An 18,145-nucleotide genomic window follows, 5' to 3' on the forward strand; every position below is an offset into this window, starting at 1 on the left:
TTTGATGTAGCTTAATGCACTGAAAATGATTGCAGTTAAAGCTATCTGAATGTGGAATGAGTGTTGATACAGGGATTAAGGCAGTTTCATTATTCCAGTGTAATGTCACCCCTTTTGTTAATTTGAGTTTTATCTGCAGTTTGGGACATCCTTAAAGCTGCTGGTGAGGGTGGCTGGGCAGATGTGTGCTCTAATACCTTCTCTATGAAGGTACAACCAAAGCACGGACAGTATGGAGGTGTTTTTTTCTCTTCGAGTGAAAAAACAGGTGTCATGCAGGGTTCTATTCAAATTAATGTACCTTTTACTTACTTCTTTCCAGTTTCCAGACTGCCAGTGCGTTCCCTGCTCTCCTGGCCATGCAGGTTCCTGCACAGGTACCCACAATAGCTCCAACGAGCTGCTGACACTTTGCCTGGGACCTGCGGATTTGTGGTCCCATAAAACCCACCAAACATGCCACAGCCGCCCATGGGGTGAGCCTGGCTGCCTGGGTCTGCTGCTTTTTCGCTCAAAAAACCTATTGGCCTTTTTCATCCTGTTAAACTGGTTTTAGCGTGGCGTCCGTCTGGCCCTGAACTCGGACTTTATCTGCCCCCTGTTTTTCTTGCCTGAGCAAGGGACATTCCCCTCCCTCCGATGCTAGTGATAATTTTGCTGTCCCTTTCTTGTGGCTCTTCTGGTCTGGCATTGCGCATGTTCCCTTTGTGTGCTACAGGAGTTGTAGATACAATGATGGATCCCAAGATAATTTATTTGTCTAGTAAGGAAACCTCATACTCAAGGGTATTACATATTGAATATTTCCTTCTAAAAAGTTCACTCTTCCTTTTCCTTTTTTTACTAGCCCCACTTCATCGACCATTATTTCGGTAACCTAGGGTGTGGTACCTGTTGTCAAATCATGTAGCTTTCTGGATAAAGGGTTTTGCAGTGTCACCTAGTGGCTAAACACAAATGCCAGGAATGTCCCCAGGCACTTTCCAAGCTCTGCGTCCTGATTTCTGAGGAAAGATATGAATAAGGACACAAACAAAACAAACAACAAAAAAAAGAGACAAAAAAAATTCCCAGCCTTATGTAAAAAGAAGCACCAATAAAATAAGATCTTTAGGACAGGTGAGAAGGGAATACAGGTGAAATTGGGGATGGGCCAAGAGGATGTCACATGTGTGTGTATTTAATGTCCAGAGACAAAAACTACGGAAGATGAAAACTTAGGGCTGACCTCCAACTTTTCCGTACATGCTTGTGTTACAGCAGAAAGAGAGAGGAGAAGGGGCCCAAGAGCCCCCTGGCTTGGTGAAACGGGAGATTTTGGGGCTGCAAGGACAGCCTATGGTCTGCCCAGGATTTTGTAGGGAATTTAGCTCTTTCCATCCCCCTGGCTCTGCCTGTGCAAGGTTTGCTGTGTGGGACCTCCAGGTGCATGGGAGCCCTTTCCAGGTGGACGCAGGGGGTTTGCTCCGTGCAATGTTTCCTTGCCACCAAATGCATGCAATACACATCAGCTCTGATGACTCAGAAGAGGGCTGCAGCATGCCTGCAAAATCTGGGGCTGTCTGCAGGGCTGGGTAATATATATTGGGCAAGTAAGTCAGGGCTGGATAACACACAGCAGGCAGGTAAGTCAGGCTTGGCACATAGGTATGCAAAAGCTGTGATCACCTGGGAGAATCCAGCACAAAATGCGCAAGCTCTGGGCAAGAGAAATGAGGCTGCTTCTCCTGTTGGCTCCCACTGCTGGGCCTTGCCTTGCCTCTTCCCTAAGCTCTCCCTGGTAGGAGTCACTGCCTGCACCCCGTAGCATTACACCGCTGACATAAGCTCTGCCTTAAACTCATGGCTGAAATCCAGCCCTGCTGCTCCAGATATTTCCAAGGAAGAAGGGGTTGGAGGTGATTGCAACGTAGCCCCCACCTGCCCCCTTAATGCTCTGGAAATTTGAGCTAGGGAAGGAAGTGGGTGATGTACCCTAAAGCAAAGCGAGGTTCTGGGAAAGAGGTACGACTCTCCTGCACAGGGCAGTGATGTGCCAGCTCTCACCCGGCCCAAGCGCTGCTCGTCTGGCCCTTACGGTGCGGTTGCTCTGCTGCTCTGTGCCTTCATCTCTGCTGGCATCTCCTGGGAGCCTGGCAGCCACTGGAAGGTGAAAGCAAAGAGCAAGTATGCTGAGAAATCATAGAAATTTAGGTGTTTCTGTGGCTGTTTCCATCTCTCTGTGTCCTGCATTGAAGATAGTGGCTGCTATGTACTAAGAAGCTGTGCGTATCCCAGGCTGAGTAGGGTTGACAGGGACGGCATGGCATTTGTCCTCCACGTGCTGCTGGGAGCTGCTCTTCTGCTGCGGACAGTCTCCGGTTGCACTGTTGCTGGCACTTTCTAAGTGCAGTTTTAATACGAATAGCTCAGAACAGCCTGTACTACCTGCCTGATGCAGGCTTGAAAGTTATGTCCCACGCTTTCTGTTGCTGCACTTTCTATTTGTAAGTGTGGAAGAATGTAAAAAGACTTCCCAGACACACATGAGAGGTATTAAGAAACACAGAGGATCTGTGAGCATCTCCTGGAGAAAGGGAGAGAAGAAAATACACAATTCTAATGGAAAAATTCAGGACGTTGATGGACGGTATCACACAGCCTGGGCTTACCCTGGCATCTGGTCTTCAGGTATGCGCTCTGCCTGCATTGTGGTTAGATGTTGGGGCAAGACTTGGCAGGCAAACCTCTGTGGGTGTGTGTGCGCGCGCACCCTGCTTTCCCTTGGGACAGGCAGGTAGGCAGGGAGTCCAGTGCAGCCTTATCGGGCCCCTTATCCGGGCAACTAGAGGAAAAGGACTGAGGAGAGAACTTGTGGATGTTTACCAGTTTCTCGTCGTGGTGAGTTTCTCAGAAATAGGCTGTATTTCTGTGTATAATATTTTCTCAACATGTCCTTTAAAACTGAATTAATATTAGCCTTGTGTCTTGTCTGGGGTTGGTCCCGTGAGATGATGCCATCTGACCTGTGTCTGCTCCTCCTGTGGAGGTTGCTGGGCCTGGAGATGAAGGGGAATGGTGCTGGAAAGGCAGATGCTGTTGTACATCGGCCCAGGGCTCCTGCGTATGTCCAGGTGCCCTACCACATGGACTGCTCTCCTGTGGGAGGAGGAGGAGATGTTCCTGTGGGTGGCTGCCTTCCAGCAGTACCCAGCCTTGGAGGGTGGAAAGACAAGAGGTCGAATGTACAGCTCCAGTCTGTTTATCTCTTCAAGGGGGCTTGGTGCTTCCATTTGAGCTGGACGGTGGAGAGGCTGAGCAGCCCAGCTGATGCAGAGCCTCACCCAGGGCTGTGTTTTCCCGCCCCGCAGAAAGGTGACCATCCTGCTCTTCAGTGTAACGAAGGCGGCAGCGGGGACTATCATGACTAAGGCTCAGTGTGCTTTGAAAAAGGTGGCACTTTCCTTCTTAGGCCACTAATGAAGTCCAAGGTTACTGTATACAGACTGCGGATGTTTATTTTATTGATTTCTCTAGACTGACCTAAGTTCAGCTGTGATTTGGTGCTGCAATACTTTGAGGGTGACTGTTCCTATTCAAAACAGTGCAGAGCCATTTCCTAGCCCAGCTCTTGGACTCTCAGGGAGGACCATGAGTCAGGGCTGTGTGCCCTGATGACAGTCAGAATTTGCAGAAATAATGCGATATTCTTCAAGGAGTACTTTAATGAAATATTTCTGAAATCAAATTGAAGAGTAGCTTGACGTAGCAGGTTGAACTGTGTGGCGGTGCTGATGAAATGAAACACCTTTCTGTTTTCTTTAGCCTGGTCTGGGCATTTAAAAAGAGACATTATTTGCTTGGCTGTGGTGAGAAACCATCTGTGAAAAGAGGCTTGAGGGTTGTCTGCTCTAAGCTGTAACGTACCTGAGCTGAAGGAGCCCTCTGAGACACACATGCAATGTGGAATGTCAGGAGGCATCTCCACTTCCATCGGCAGCTCCTCCTCGTATTGGGTTGCCCCTTCTCCCTGGAGGCATTTTGAGAGGCAGAACATGGGAACTTCCCTGCACTCTCCTCCCTCCCTTGCCGTTACCAGAGGCAAAGGCCTGTGCCAAATGACAAATGAGCTGTCTTAATCGCTTAGATTGTTTAATATTCATAGTTAAATATATACCATATCCTTCAGCTGCTGTAGAGTGGAAACGTTATAAAAGAAAAGGTCAATTTTCTGCTGCTTCCCTCCAGAGTATGAAGCACAATTATAATGCATAACAATCTCTCCTGAGCAGTGTACAAAGTCCAAAATGTAATTGCTTCAAACTGTCCATCTCCACATGCATTTTGTTTTTATTCCAGGTACATAAATCTCTGCCCCTTGAGGTTCTTCAGCAGATGGATGCTGGTCTGATTGAAGTGTTGGTAACGGGTGTTACTAATGGGAGCACAGTGGTAAGTTTCAATTTACTGATTGCAGAAGAGGTGGATATCTACTACATCATCACCACTTTTCGTGATGCCTTTGAACACAGCTCCTATTTCACGGTTGACAAGAGCAGTCTCTCCATAAATGGTAAGGAACAGCTTGTATCCCAATAGTTCTTCAGAACTAGAGAGATGATAAAGCCTATTATTAATCTGTATTTTTTTTGAGGTGAAAGTATCTGTAAAACAGATGGATGAAAAGCCATTCTCTCTCCTTATATTCCTCCTGCTTATCCATCCAATAAGCTTTTTCAGAGAACATCAAAATATGAAATAAGAAGTGAGATACTCCTGATCCAAAAGGACAAAACCAACTGCTCTTTTTGTCTATAGCTAGCATTAATTTTGTAGAGAAGATATGGAGACATTAGAAACAGCGGTCACAAAATAAGCTACCGGTGGAAAAAGGTCCTTGTACACAGACATAACTAGCTCTGTTTAAAATAATTTTGAAATGCATTACCCTCTGCTTCGCACTGATGATTTTGTGTGAGACAGAAGCCCCAAGACACAAATAAACGAACATGTGAATTCTTCTGCAGTGGGAGTATGTGTTTTCCTCACATGCCTGTGGGTCGGGAGTTCAGATGAAAGTCCGCACTTTACCAAGACCAGCACAATGGCTGATTGTACAACTTCTTTTCCTTTATATGTAATTTAAATAAAAAGAAACATTAGTCTTCTGACTAACTGCTGTTGAATTCCGTTTCACAAGTTGATGTGTCGTCTCTGAAAAAAATACCATATTCTGTATCCTTAGCACGATACATTTGGCCAAAGAATATTGTTATAAGCTGTCAATTAGAATCTCACGCAAAATTACTTCAGAAACGTGTGTGTGGTCTGCCCTGTACATTCGCTTTGCCTGTTACCCTCACAGCTGTGAATCTCGAAAGTTACATATCCCATTGATTAGTAAGATCACGACGATCTCATGGTAGTGCTTTGTAGAGTGCCTGCCCCCCTTGAACCTGTGCTAAAACAAATGGTTTCTTTCAGGGCCAGGTCCCCACAGAGCAGGTGGTTAGTGCTGCTTCCTGAGTCCCACCTGTAGTGGTACGTCCCTATTTGCACAGTTACAGTTAGACCTTGGGAAGAGAAAGGGATATAAAGCATATTTTTCCTTTCAAAAGTGAAAAATTTGGCCAGTTAAAAGTTAAGTAACTAGACTGCAACTTGGACCAGCCACACAACCCTCCTGCTTTACTCATGCTGGGCATTTACTAACCATCTCCTCAGGAGTGTGAAATGGGGAAGGCAGCTGAGGAAGCCCCCAGGGTTAGAAGCATCCCCTTGGGCTGTTGGTCAGTTTAGGAGGATAGGAGCTCTGCAGCAGGGTGCCTACATTTCAGTATCTGCTGAGCATCACTGGTGGCACAGCTCCTGGAGGGTGTTGTCAGTGCCTTGCAATTAGCCCTCTAGGCTGTGCTTCCAGTATCCCAACTCTTCAAGACCCAGCAGCTGCCTGACACGTACCTAAGAGGTGTAATCCCACCATGATATCATGATGATACGGCCGTGCTCCGGTTTCAGAACCATCACATTTTCATTGATATACTCTCCATCTTTGCCTTTTGTTTAAATATACCCAACAGATTATGATGAGTGCAAAAGCGAAGAAGATGACTGCTCCCCGGATGCATCGTGCCATAACACACTTGGGTTTTACCAGTGCAGCTGCAATGAAGGATTTGCTGATATGCATCCAGAAAAGCCTGGAAGAAGCTGTGAAGGCAAAAATTTTTGATTATCTAATGGCTAACTGAACGCTTAGTGATCTTTACTGGATCATGGTCACACTTGCCACAGGTCTTGAAATTTTGCCAGGGATGAAGTTGGTTTGTTGTTTTCAGCTGGATCCTAATGGGGAAAGTCTTGCAGCAGACTTTAAGTATTTCTGACTGTAATACTCTTGTTATGAGGATTTACTATATTAATATTTGATGCTGTCTTTGTAAGGTTCTTTTAACTGTTCTGTTTTCTTACATTCGCCGTTAAAATTAGATAGCATTGTCAAGATTGTTAGTTATTTTCATTAGCAGTAGCAGAGGGGACAGCAGAAGTAATAGAGAAGGTAACAGAGAGCACTAGGTACGTGGTTTGACCTCTGCGTGGCAGCAGGGATGAAACGCCGGTATTACGAACTACTTTTTGTATGAGTCAATTTATCTAGCTTCTCTCTTTCCTTAAACCATTTGTTAGCTGACATATGATGGGTCTTTAAGCTCCTGCATTCTTTTAGGCTTCTTCAGTAATTTATATTTGTTTTTGTAACCACAGTGATAAGCTACTTTTTAGCTGAAGTCACAAGGATTTGTCAACCGATACCAACCTTCAATCAGTTCTGTTTAACCAAGACATTTAGCATTATGATAATGAACCTTTGGGAAATTTAGCTATGAAAGAGCTCAGACTTTTCTTTTTCTTCCTCTTACATTCAAATCGGCAACTTTGAAATTTGGGGCATTTCTGAAAGTTGGGGGGTTCCAGAAGGAGAGAGAGAGAGAGAGAGAGAGATGTACATATACTGTATATACATATACATACAATATACATACATATATTTATATGTTGTTTGGGAAATAGATGCTATTTGTATGTACAACCCATTAAAATTATTTAAGAGAATTTTTGTGCAATGAGACACAACCTTTGTGTTTCACTGCAAATGAAGTTTATTACCTTGGTGCTGTCTAAGTCAGTGGTGGATGAATACTTCGGTTGTTTCTACCAGCAAAGAGCCATGGGGTAACCCCAGAGCCTGTGCTCGATGTCAGGTGTTTGACATACATGTTGATCTCAACCTGTGCTTCCCCTTTTCCCCTGCTTGCTCTCTTCCTGAAACCATTAAAGATTGCTACTAACACATTTCTTCAACTCCCCACTGTGTCTCTCAGGACACATATGTGCAATGTGGGCCTGCTGCATGAGGTTTGTCCTGCACTTCCCCCAAAATGGGTTTTCCAAAGCGCTCAGGGTCATATCTTTTGGGTACCAACTGGTCACAAATGGGGCCAGGTTTTTTAACAAACTCTGCTCCTGTTTATACCCCACATCCAGAACTGTACAGTCTCCTACAGCACTAGGCAAAAACATGTGAACACTTCTTGAGCAATTTACAGTTGGGGATCTCTTGCAAGCACTGATCTTCCAAAAGCTGCGTATATGTGTTTTACTTAAGCACACTAATTATTGCAGCTCTCAGGAAATAAAGCACTTCAGCTTTACTCACAGGTACTTTATGTATCTCTTGGGCTCTTAAAAAAAGCCACAGCTTTGGCAGTAAGTGGGGCGGGTTAAAAAAACAAAAGAAGCTAGTTTCCTGCCAGTAACTGTGAGTTTCCTTTTAAGAGTTTGCTTTTACCTCATGAAATCAATTTGAACCTGTAAATTACAACAGCACCTTTGGTTTTGGCACTTTTCAGCTATTCCTATCAGCAAGAAGGCAACCGTGATGGATGAGAAACCTGTACACAACACAGTTTTACCTGCGACATCTTTGCCAACTTCAACTCATGTTTCTTCCCCTGCTTCATTGAACTTCTCTACTACTGAACACAAAGCTCGGGAGGACACCGCGTTCTCCAGCCTGGTGCTGCCTCCTCTCACCACAGATCCTGTGTCAACTCCTGACGTTTCTCCTCAAGCATCTCCTGTCCCCCTTGTTAAACCTTCCCAGGAGGTTTCCATTAAAGATGCAGTGAGAGTGTTTTGTGAAATTGAGAAGATTGTCCTCGCTGTCCAGAAGAGATTTTTACAGCAGAAGTCTATCCCGGAAACCTCCCTGTACCTGGGGGAGCCTCGCTGCAACGTGAGCATCAGCAATGGCACTCATGTTGTGCTGCAGGCTGGCTGGAGTGACTGTGGCACTGAAGTTGAGACTGTAAGTCCCCTGAGCCGGTGAATGTGCAGAAGCCCCTGGGCATTTTTTTTTCTGGGTGGGTGAGGGAAGGGGCAATGACAGATCCTTAGGTAGGTGTACAGTCTATTAGTGGATGAAATGTTGGACTAAGAAATTTCTTTGGAGAAGGAAACCCCCTTCCTGTGATTGAAAGTTACCTCTCTGTTTGGGATGGGAAGAAAGAAAGAAAGAGAAGGGGAACCTTGAGGTCAAGCAGGAAAACTCAAGGACCTCTCCAAACTGAGAATCACTTCCCATGTCTCCCTGGGTTCCCTTTGCAGCTGTCAGAAGCTTCTGTTTTCTTAAAAGCAATTTCATTGTATTTAGACGAATACCACAATTGTTACCAGTAGTGGGGACAAGGACTGATGCCGCTCTCTTTGCATCCTAAATCAAAGGCTCTGCTCAGGCCATGCCAAAGTACAGAAATTCCCTTGCGGAGCAATGATCATTGCAGACAAAGGAAGAGGAGGCTAGTGGATTTTCATCGTCTCACTCTACAGCAACTAAGATACTAGAGGTTTAATCTCTTTGATTTTTGCAGCCAGGAGAATGGAGAATACCTAAGCACTTGAAGCTGGTAAGCCTGTAGCTCTGCTATATCCCTAGAAACACTGAAGTTCACAAGTTGCGCTTTCTTCTTTCTGCGTTGCAGAACATGACTAATACCATAGTGAAAACCGTGCTTCGGAATGACGTTTCTGCTCAGGGAGTAATCCACCACTTAAAACTTGCCAGTCCCATTCACTGTGTGTTTCAAAACGATCTCTTGACTTCCTCTGGCTACACTGCAGAAGGGTAAGTAACAACTCACTCTGCTTTGAAATGCTGTTGTGTGGCTGAGCGCTGCTGCATTGGAAAAATCCCCAAGGATGTTAACTGTATCCAGTGACAGTACTTGCCATGCTCAGTAGTCTGCCATCCTGCCAGTCCTGTGCTCAGGTGATCCCTGCTTCTCCCCTACTCCATCTAATGTGTCAATAGATTCGACAGGCAACAAGCTTGACCGTTGCCTGGCTAAACCAGATGAAAATAAACCTTTGGGAGCTACCAGTGCAGGTTCGGGAGTCAGAATTCCTGACTCCTCTTTGCCTTCCTGGGCAATCACATGTAGCAATAACAGTATTTTCCTGCTTTTGGGACATAACAATGATGTATCCTTTCAACTGACGTAGGCATGCAGATTGCTATGTGGGTTCTGAGGATGGCAATTTTTAAACCCTCAAAATCCTTATTTGATCAACTTGGAAAAAAGAGGATATGTAATGCAAATACTTTTTCAAGGTCCCATCTTCAAGTAAGATGGAATCAAATCCACTGTTCACAAAAAATCAAGCCCATGCTCACAGAAAAGGTGGCAGCACAAGTTTTGCTCTGATGGGGAACGTTCTCCCTTCATACAAGCGCACCTCCTCTCTCTTGTCTAGCACCATGCTTAAGCTATCATCACCAAATCCACTTTCTGTCTCCTAACCCTGTCCAGACATTGTATTTTCCTTTCTATCCCTCCGCAAAGTCTTTGTGAGGCCTCTTCTCTCTGAGCTCTATAATTTTCTCATGTCCCTCACTTACTGTTCAGATTTGTCCCTTCTCAATTTTTTTGGCTCTTCTCTTCTGCACTAAGCTTTTACTCTCCTTATTTTACACTTTAAGACAGCTCATAGTCTTGTTCCCCTTCTGCTCCACTCAAATCTCTCTCTCCGCTCTGTTTATATTGCCAAGACATTCCACCCATTGGATTTTCCCACTTGCGTTTCCATGCTCCTTACCTTCCCAACAGAAAACTTGATGCATTTTCACCCTTTCCCCTTGAACAGTGTCCTAACATCCTTTACTACTTAAATGTGCAAGAGGTGGAGAAAACAGGCACTGATTTATGACTTACAGAAACACACAGTCAAATTTGTGGTCTTTAAAGGAGGTTAATTGATGTTTCAGACTCTACACCATCTTTGAGGATTTGCATGGATCTGGACACTTCAGAACAGAAATGCAGTTGTTTATTGGAAACTCCTCAATACCAAAAAATTTCAGCATCTCTGCCAGTGACGATGTACTGATTGAAGTGGGGATCCAGAGAGCAGACAGCAAGCTCAAGGTGGTCCTCAGTGACTGCTGGGCGACTCCAACTAATAATTCAGTGGATCCCCTCTCATATGTTTTTATCAGCAACAGGTACAGCAATGCCACTTGCAAATAGCATGTGCCATACCTTGGATCTCCCAGTGGCACTAACTACTAATGTGTGATATTTTAAATGCCTTTTATGTGTGTTCTCATCATTCATATACACGGTCCCTTACCATTTGGGCTGGTCACACCTTTAAACAAGAAAGATAGGTATGAAAAAAGAATGTTTTCAAAGGGTAATGTGGTAGTTGTTTGAGTTTGGTTGTCTTCCCCATAGTTTTGTAAAGGAATTGTACTTTTCACCTGAAGAAATAGGTGGTTTTGGCAGTTAGTAGTGAAAGAGCATTTGAAAACTGTGTGCTTTATCTATTTCTCTGTGGTTCAGCTTTACCAAGAGCTTAGGTGCCTGTCATCAATGAAGACATAGGTTAGTTGATTCCTATGTGTTGTGACTCACAGACAATATTAATGCAACCTCTGGTAAAAGAGGAGGCTTGCTCCTGTCTGGATCCCTAATCTCACCCCGATGTCATATTCCTTGAGCTCACCCACCACCTTAAAATACAGGGTAATCCTTCCTAACAAAAGCCATTACTTTCAATATGATGTTCTTTCAATTTGTGTTTGGTGAAGCCAAGTTTAAATCCTTCTTTCTGTCACTCTTTCCCTTCTTTTCCAACTCTCTAACAACTCCTCGAACCTCCTATTGTATTCGGATCCTGTGAGAATAAAGCAGCAAACAGCCCCTTATCACCCCTGCACTGCTGGAGGGTTGTGACTGCTGGCTGTGACTTTCTAAAGGAGCTTTACAACCTGATTTATGTGCTATAACCACAATGTGCCTTCTATAGCCCTAGCTGCTATGTATGTTTTTTCTCTTCCTTTTCAGCTGTCCCATCCTGAATACACATACCACACTGCTGGAGAATGGGAATTCAAGCAAAGCACAGTTTAAGATGAAAATTTTTTCCTTTGTCAACAATTCTGTGGTTTACTTACACTGCAAAATTCGTATTTGTATGGAGGGACCGGGAAGCACCTGCGGGACAGTAAGTGTTTTGCTCCGATATGCTATTTTTCTCTGATGTGCCATACACAGTCCTCCTATGGAATTGAAGGAGTAATGTTTCCAAACAGGGTTTAAAATAGCTCTTGAAGTATTCCTTCATTCTCTGCTGAGAGCAGAGAGGAGTGGGAAAGAACTACAACCATATGGAAGTGTCCGCCTTTCTTCCTGTTCCTCATCCTCGTAGTTAAAAGCATGGAGCTTGCACAGAAACCGGGAAATTAAAGTCGGGGAACTTGAAAACTGAACCTTTTGCCTACATATAGAGGTGGCTAGAAGGCAACGAACAGAAGTCATGACGAGATAGGCTGTTCAGAAACATGTCAGCTCGGATGAACATGTCACAAAAAAGTGAGCACCCATATTGGCAGTGTCAGCAAAATCAGTAGATTGATTTGGGATGTTTTTCTGTGGGTTTTTTTTTTTCCCCCTAGAGATTTGCTTCTGCTTCTCCAGGTGAGATTTGAGGTACCAGGAAAGGAAACTCAGTGGCATTAAGTTTCTAGGGCTGTGACTCTAATAGAGTTTATTATGGCTTTTTAAAGCCCTGTTGCTTTTTAAAGCAATAAACCAAGCCATGTTCTGATAACAACTTCAGTTTCTAATTGTCTGCACTCCAAAGCATTGCTTTGTTTCTTTTTTCTTCTAAGTGATACACACTGCTTCATCTAAAAATGTGTTGCTACCATAGAAATAAGAAAAAACAGGTTTTGCTGATGGCTTTTTTTTGTTTTCTTTATAGCACAGGAATTCTCACACAGTGGACTTCACAGGAATTCTCCTCTGCCTGTGCCAACTTTCCTGGCTCTTTTTCTGTCAAGGATGTTTTCATTAGCAGTTTGGTGTTCCCCCATTGTTTAACACTTTCCTCTAGCTGTAAATAGCTCAGTTTAAGCCCATTATAAAGCAAATGATCTTTTCCTAAAAGATTAAAAACGGCTAGCAGAAGATACTTGTTTCCTTTCTCAAAGTATAAAGCTTCCTCCAGATTAAAAAAGAATACCAGTAGTGATGGGAAACACGACTGACAGATGGGAAGATGGCTCCAGTTTTCACAGCTGAATTGGCATGTTAAAAATCAGTGCTTCAGCAACCCCCGGCCTGTGCCCTTCTTTGGACGAGATGGTGCCCTCCCCAAATTCACTGGGTGTCCTGCACAGCCGGGGAGAGCCGTGGCGGTGGGTGCAAGGCAGGGGAATAAGAAGGATGGGCCAGGCAGGGACTGTGTGGGCTGCTATGGCTGCTGTAAGGAATCAAACGGTTGCTTTGCTAGGAGCTGATGGGTTTGCTGCTAGAGCAGGCTTTAGCTGTATGGATTAGAATTCAGGAACATGGTTAACTAAAGGACTAAATTTACCCCCTACGAAAAGTTAGTGAACTCGGTATCTTAGATTGAGATGAGTGTTAGGTGGAGAAGGCAAGTACTAGGCTCATCTACACAGGATGACAGTGGCTTTTACAAAGAAGGGAGGGGGAGCCACAGAAGGTGCAAAGATCAAGGAAAAGTGGAGCAAGAACAGAATATATTTGGAAATAATGTGAGATGGCTGGGAAAGTGCCCAGGGTCTGGGATCAGATCCTCTGCTCTGTCTGTTACTCGGGAGAATACTGGCTTGCTTCAGGGCAGATTTGCTTCAGCTCTTTGCCCACAAAATTGAGACTTACATCTTGTATTATTTCTTCTTACCCAGCCTTTTTATTCCTTGTTTTCTTGGTGGACGGTAGTAAGGTGCTCTAAAATTTAGAGTAGAAAAAAATGGACAGGCTGGGGAGTAATGTAGTAAGAAATAAGTAAGAAACATGATTTTGAATGGGAAGAGGAGCAATGTGACACTGCCATGCATATGTTTAGTGGAACATGGCTGCTCTATGGTGATGTGGAAACAAAAAATCATCGACATCAGGGAGCAGCTATGTAACCGTATTCTCTAATGGATCTAGCTGGGAAAGCTATTTGAGGGTATAGAATCATAGAACCATAGAATCGTTATGGTTGGAAGAGACCTCAAAGATCACCAGGTCCAACCTTCTACCCAACGCCACCTCCCCAATGCCAAAGTTGTAGCTACGTGGGTATTTTCCTGGGGGCTGACCCAGATAAAGACACTGTTGCTGACAGTGGACTGTAAAGGTTTTTCAGTGTAACCAGGCTGCTAACACTGGAGAGACATTCTTGTGTAGACCAGCTGGTAAGACACCCTTGCACTTCCCTGCTTTCTTTTGCTGATTATAGTATGGTACTGCAGTTTCTCTGTTTTTAAGTGCACTTCCAGGAGAGCCAGAATATCTTTTGAATAACGTCAACAGACTACAGTTCCCATCAGAGATCTTTAGGTTGCAACAAAAAGGTAGCAAACATACTAAACGGTGCTACTGAGGAAGAGTGCAGAAGATGAGTGTGCGGCGTGTTCTGCAAGTGCTGCTCGCACCAAGCTAAAGCAGCTAATCCCCAGCATTTCACAGGGCAGGGCTTTCAAATTTGTAATTCCCAGATTAGTTGTTCACAGGTCACTGAAGAGTTGTGCATTGCTTCAAAATGACACACGGCTTGGCAGGGGCTGAAAGTTGCCACTGCTTTTCCTGGTGCTGGTTGTAGTATTGTCTGCTGTGCCTGCCATGGCCAGTAGAAACATCCAAACAAAAATGTTTGTAAAACCCTGGCATATAGAAATAGTGAGAAGTTTATTCTCCCGTAACTCCCATTTCTCTAAAACAAACAGGAAGTTAATGAAAAGGAGGAGATTGTCTGCGTGAAATGTCTGTTCGCAGCAGTGTTTTCCAGTGTGACTAATTACAGATTTTATACTGGTATTTCCCTAATGCCATTTCTTTTGGACTTCTATTTGGCGCTTATTTCAGTTTAACAAAGCGTAACAATAAGAAACAAAAACCCCAATGAGTGAGAATAGCACTAGGCTTTCACATACTCATCAGAAGGCTTTGTATTTTTAATTAGTAAGCCATATTACTTGTTGGAGTTTTAATTGATTTTTGCAGAGATGCCACGCGGTTCGGTTCCTGAAGACTGGTGCAACCATTGCTATGCACAGAACATCCTGGGGACCCCTATGTAAATCGGCTGGTGAGTTATCATTAGGTGCTTACAAAAAAGGGACACGGAGTAACTATCATTTCAAGATTCTTTTTCACTGGCAAAGGAACCTGAAGACCTGTGATACAAGGTTTTCATGCCCCAATGCACATTTTTCTGAGGAGCAGGCACTCTTACTGAAGCCCTGTGGCAGCGTAGAAAACCATGTACCCTCCTCAGTGAAGTGGCTGTCAGATTGTCAAGGGAATGTAGAAAGGAAGAAGATAAACTGCTTTGTGTAGCTATTTGTGCAGGGTAGCAAGTACAACAGCCACAGAATCAAACACTTACTACAATTGTGAAGTGTGACAGCCGCTTGAATCTTTTAGGTTGCAATCAATTTTTCAAGTGTTTACATTGTTGTTAGACCGCAATTATATTGAGCTCTGAAATCCAAACCCAAAGGAGATAAAAGATTGTATCGTTGTGTTTCCTTGGTATTGACTTCATTGCTGCTGTGAGGGAGGGAAAGTGGCAGAGCACAGCTGATGCACAGCACTTTGGTTAATCTGGTGGAGTGGTACGGTGCAGGTTAACAGAGAGCGAACACCAGCACTGGGTACAAGCAAGGTCTAATTTGTTATGCGTCTGCCTCTTCTGCGTTTACCCCAAGCCATGTTTTCAAAGGCACCTGTGGCCTCTTAACATTTTCAGTCACTTGGCCTCCTCCAGCCTTTTGCATTCATATCTTATTAGTGTAAAACACTCATTCAGTGTCTTTGTACACACCGATATCAGAGTCTTAGCACATGGCTCCTGTGAATAGACAGAAGTCACCCCCTTTCCTCCTGCTGGTTGCCTGGTTTGCCAGTCACTTAACGCTCTTCTGACCGTGGAGATAAGTTAATGCTGGACTGTTAATGGGTTCAGGGTATTTTTTTTCTCCTCTGCTGTGATGGTCACAATGTTCTTTTAGAGCTAGAAACTGGCTGTGACTTAGCATATTGTATTTTTCTTCCATTATATGCAAGTATTAGTCTGTTAGAACAGTCCTTCAGTGTTCATTTTTTAAAACTTAACAATTAATACAGCTTTCTTTGTACAGCACTTATATCAAGTAGATCTCACTCCCATTTCCACTGGAGATCCCAATGCATTTCTAATATTGAAAAATGGTCATTACATAAAAGGAACGCTGGTGAGGGGAGCTTTGTTTGGGTTGTATTACATCGATTCCTAGGCAAAGGTGGCACTACTAGATGTTGACTCCTATTTCCAATTCGGATACTGACATCGCATTTTACGTGTGAGGCTAGACCTAGACAGTGATATGCATCTCTGTTGAAGGAGACAACATGAATTATGACGTCAGGTAAGCTGCTGCAGTGAAACATGAAAAAAGCTTTAACTGCTCTGCCTGTACTGCTTGGCCACATGCTATGGCAAAGACCACTGATACATGTCCTCAGGAAGGCCTGTTCTGTCTGTGGCTGGCTACATGCTGCCATTTCCACTGTGCATCTTCTTTTTTATTCCTTTGTTTCATACTGAAATGCAGAAATAAGCCTAAATATATTATGCAACACTGCTTTGGCCTCTCTTGGAATGATGCCCTGGATGTTACATAGCTTGGACACTACTATTGCATACCTCTGTGGCTGTCAACAGTGCCCGTTGGCCAAAGATCTTGTCTTTAATTACAGGCATGTAGGCATTAGTATTTGTTTTCTGTGCACCTCAGGTACTGCACAAGTGCTTGGCTATGTAAGTACCATCCTGAAAATATATGTGGAGTAATAAATGTTTTTGTAGGTTCATCAAGCATTTACAAGAATGAATTAGAAGTGTGCAAGAGTACATGTACAAACATGACTAGAAGCATAATGTTAAAGGAAGAGGAGATTCTGCTTGCAGATTTGGACAAATACATGGAACTGTCTACATGTGAACCAGGCAAACTCATTCTGTCGATGGTCAGCGAAGCCTAGGGAGACAGCTGGCAACATGGGACGTGACTCTTGCCTGCACATAGACATTTAGTGCTTATGACTCATGGTGCCCTGTTCTTTCCTTCCCCTCAGTGTCTGGGTGCTACTCCAAAAGACTGTAGGTCTCCTGCAGGCCCCATGCCATGTCTGTCAGACCTGTGCAGACATTGTGGACATCCCTGGGCTTCTCAGGTGGCACTAAATGCCTATGCTGAGGCTACAGATTGAGCCCACGGTGCCCACGTCAGTGTGACTCGCTTATCTGCTTCCACTGACTGCCCAGATCTTTGGTGGCTAGAATGGGAACTTAAGAGACTCAGCACACATAGAGAATCCTTCTCTAAATACTTCATGTTTAAAGAAGTGTTACATATGAGATAAAAGCAAATCAAGTGGTTTTTAATAATCATAGATGAATGGGGGCAGGATTAAGATGGGAGAATGCTTTACCTCTAGGGTCATTCTGAAAGTAAGGCACCATTTCAAAAAGTCACCAGCGCTGATCCTTTAATTCTTATTTTAACAGAAAATTGGAGAGTCATATTCCAAAGACACATCCCATTCATGTCTGCAGGGACTCTACACGTGTATGTAAAAAGAGAACTTGGACTGTGGCTCGCAGACCTTTCCATGACAATTGCCCTTCTAAAAGGGCTGATTCACTTTTGTATCACAGCTCTGTGCTTCAACATGCCTGTTTGGCTAATTTGTAGGCAAGGCTTGTTTCTTACTCCAGGAAAAGATTTAGGAATTTCAAAGCTTTTTTCTTTCACATCTTGTTTTTTTTTTTTTAGCATCTGATTTGAAGAGAGAGAAGGAGACTGGGATGGGAGTTGGATACATCATCCTCATTGCCTTTGCTGTGTTTGGTTTTGTGCTGGGAGTTGTGAGCCTTCTCATTTTCCAGTACCAGCGAAAGATGGGAAGATACAACTTCAGAATCAAATCTGACAACTTCAGCTACCAAGTGTTCTACGATTAGTGATTTCCAGGGTACCAGATATGAGTACTGAATTATGATCAATTACTTTTTTTACCTGTTTATCTGTTCCTGAAATGGTTAAATACTTGCAGATGAGCATCCTCTGTTTAAGGGTATTTGAAGCTCCTGTCCTGTTTGCTGTGGGTGAAGGTCATAGAAGTACGAATGAAATTCCTACTATTCTTGCCTGGTTTCAAATGCTGCAGACTACAGAGGAGGAAGACAGCCTTCTCATCTTTGTCTTCCTTCATGCCTTTGGTCTCAGTCAGAGTAAATGACACACTACTGTAGAAGAACACCAATAACCATTTCCAAAAAAAAGCATATCACTTTTGGTTTTGGATCATGGATTAGTATAATAAAGAAGAGAAACTTTACTGCTGTCCTTATAAATCTGCTTCAGAAGCTAATTTCCTTCAGAAGTTATCCCTTTCTGCAAAAGATTGGGTACATTTTTCTTTTTGGAGGGAGTGTTTTTCAAGAAAATAGTGGGATGTTAGACATAAAGAGCTTGAAATATTGATAATACATAAGCAGTGCTTACAAGTGCCTGCAGAGACTCTGAAAAGACAGCTCTGAGGAG

General features: G+C 43.7%; 1 protein-coding gene across 1 annotated transcript in view; it reads left to right on the forward strand.

Moving 5' to 3' along the window:
* The window catches only part of UMODL1 (uromodulin-like 1), a gene marked incomplete at its 5' end in the record, with an annotated part of 38,423 nt that extends 20,861 nt beyond the window's left edge, over window positions 1–17,562 (forward strand). The window contains 8 exons of the mRNA XM_009698155.1: window positions 4,339–4,552; window positions 6,060–6,197; window positions 7,890–8,347; window positions 9,021–9,163; window positions 10,304–10,540; window positions 11,385–11,544; window positions 14,559–14,643; window positions 17,375–17,562. Of these exons, the coding sequence (XP_009696457.1) occupies window positions 4,339–4,552; window positions 6,060–6,197; window positions 7,890–8,347; window positions 9,021–9,163; window positions 10,304–10,540; window positions 11,385–11,544; window positions 14,559–14,643; window positions 17,375–17,562 (1,623 nt within the window). The remainder of the gene's footprint in view (window positions 1–4,338; window positions 4,553–6,059; window positions 6,198–7,889; window positions 8,348–9,020; window positions 9,164–10,303; window positions 10,541–11,384; window positions 11,545–14,558; window positions 14,644–17,374) is intronic.
* Window positions 17,563–18,145: the final 583 nt, after the last annotated feature.

Source organism: Cariama cristata, unplaced genomic scaffold, assembly GCF_000690535.1.
Source record: "Cariama cristata isolate BGI_N322 unplaced genomic scaffold, ASM69053v1 scaffold9884, whole genome shotgun sequence".
Classification (NCBI taxonomy): Eukaryota; Metazoa; Chordata; class Aves; order Cariamiformes; family Cariamidae; genus Cariama; species Cariama cristata.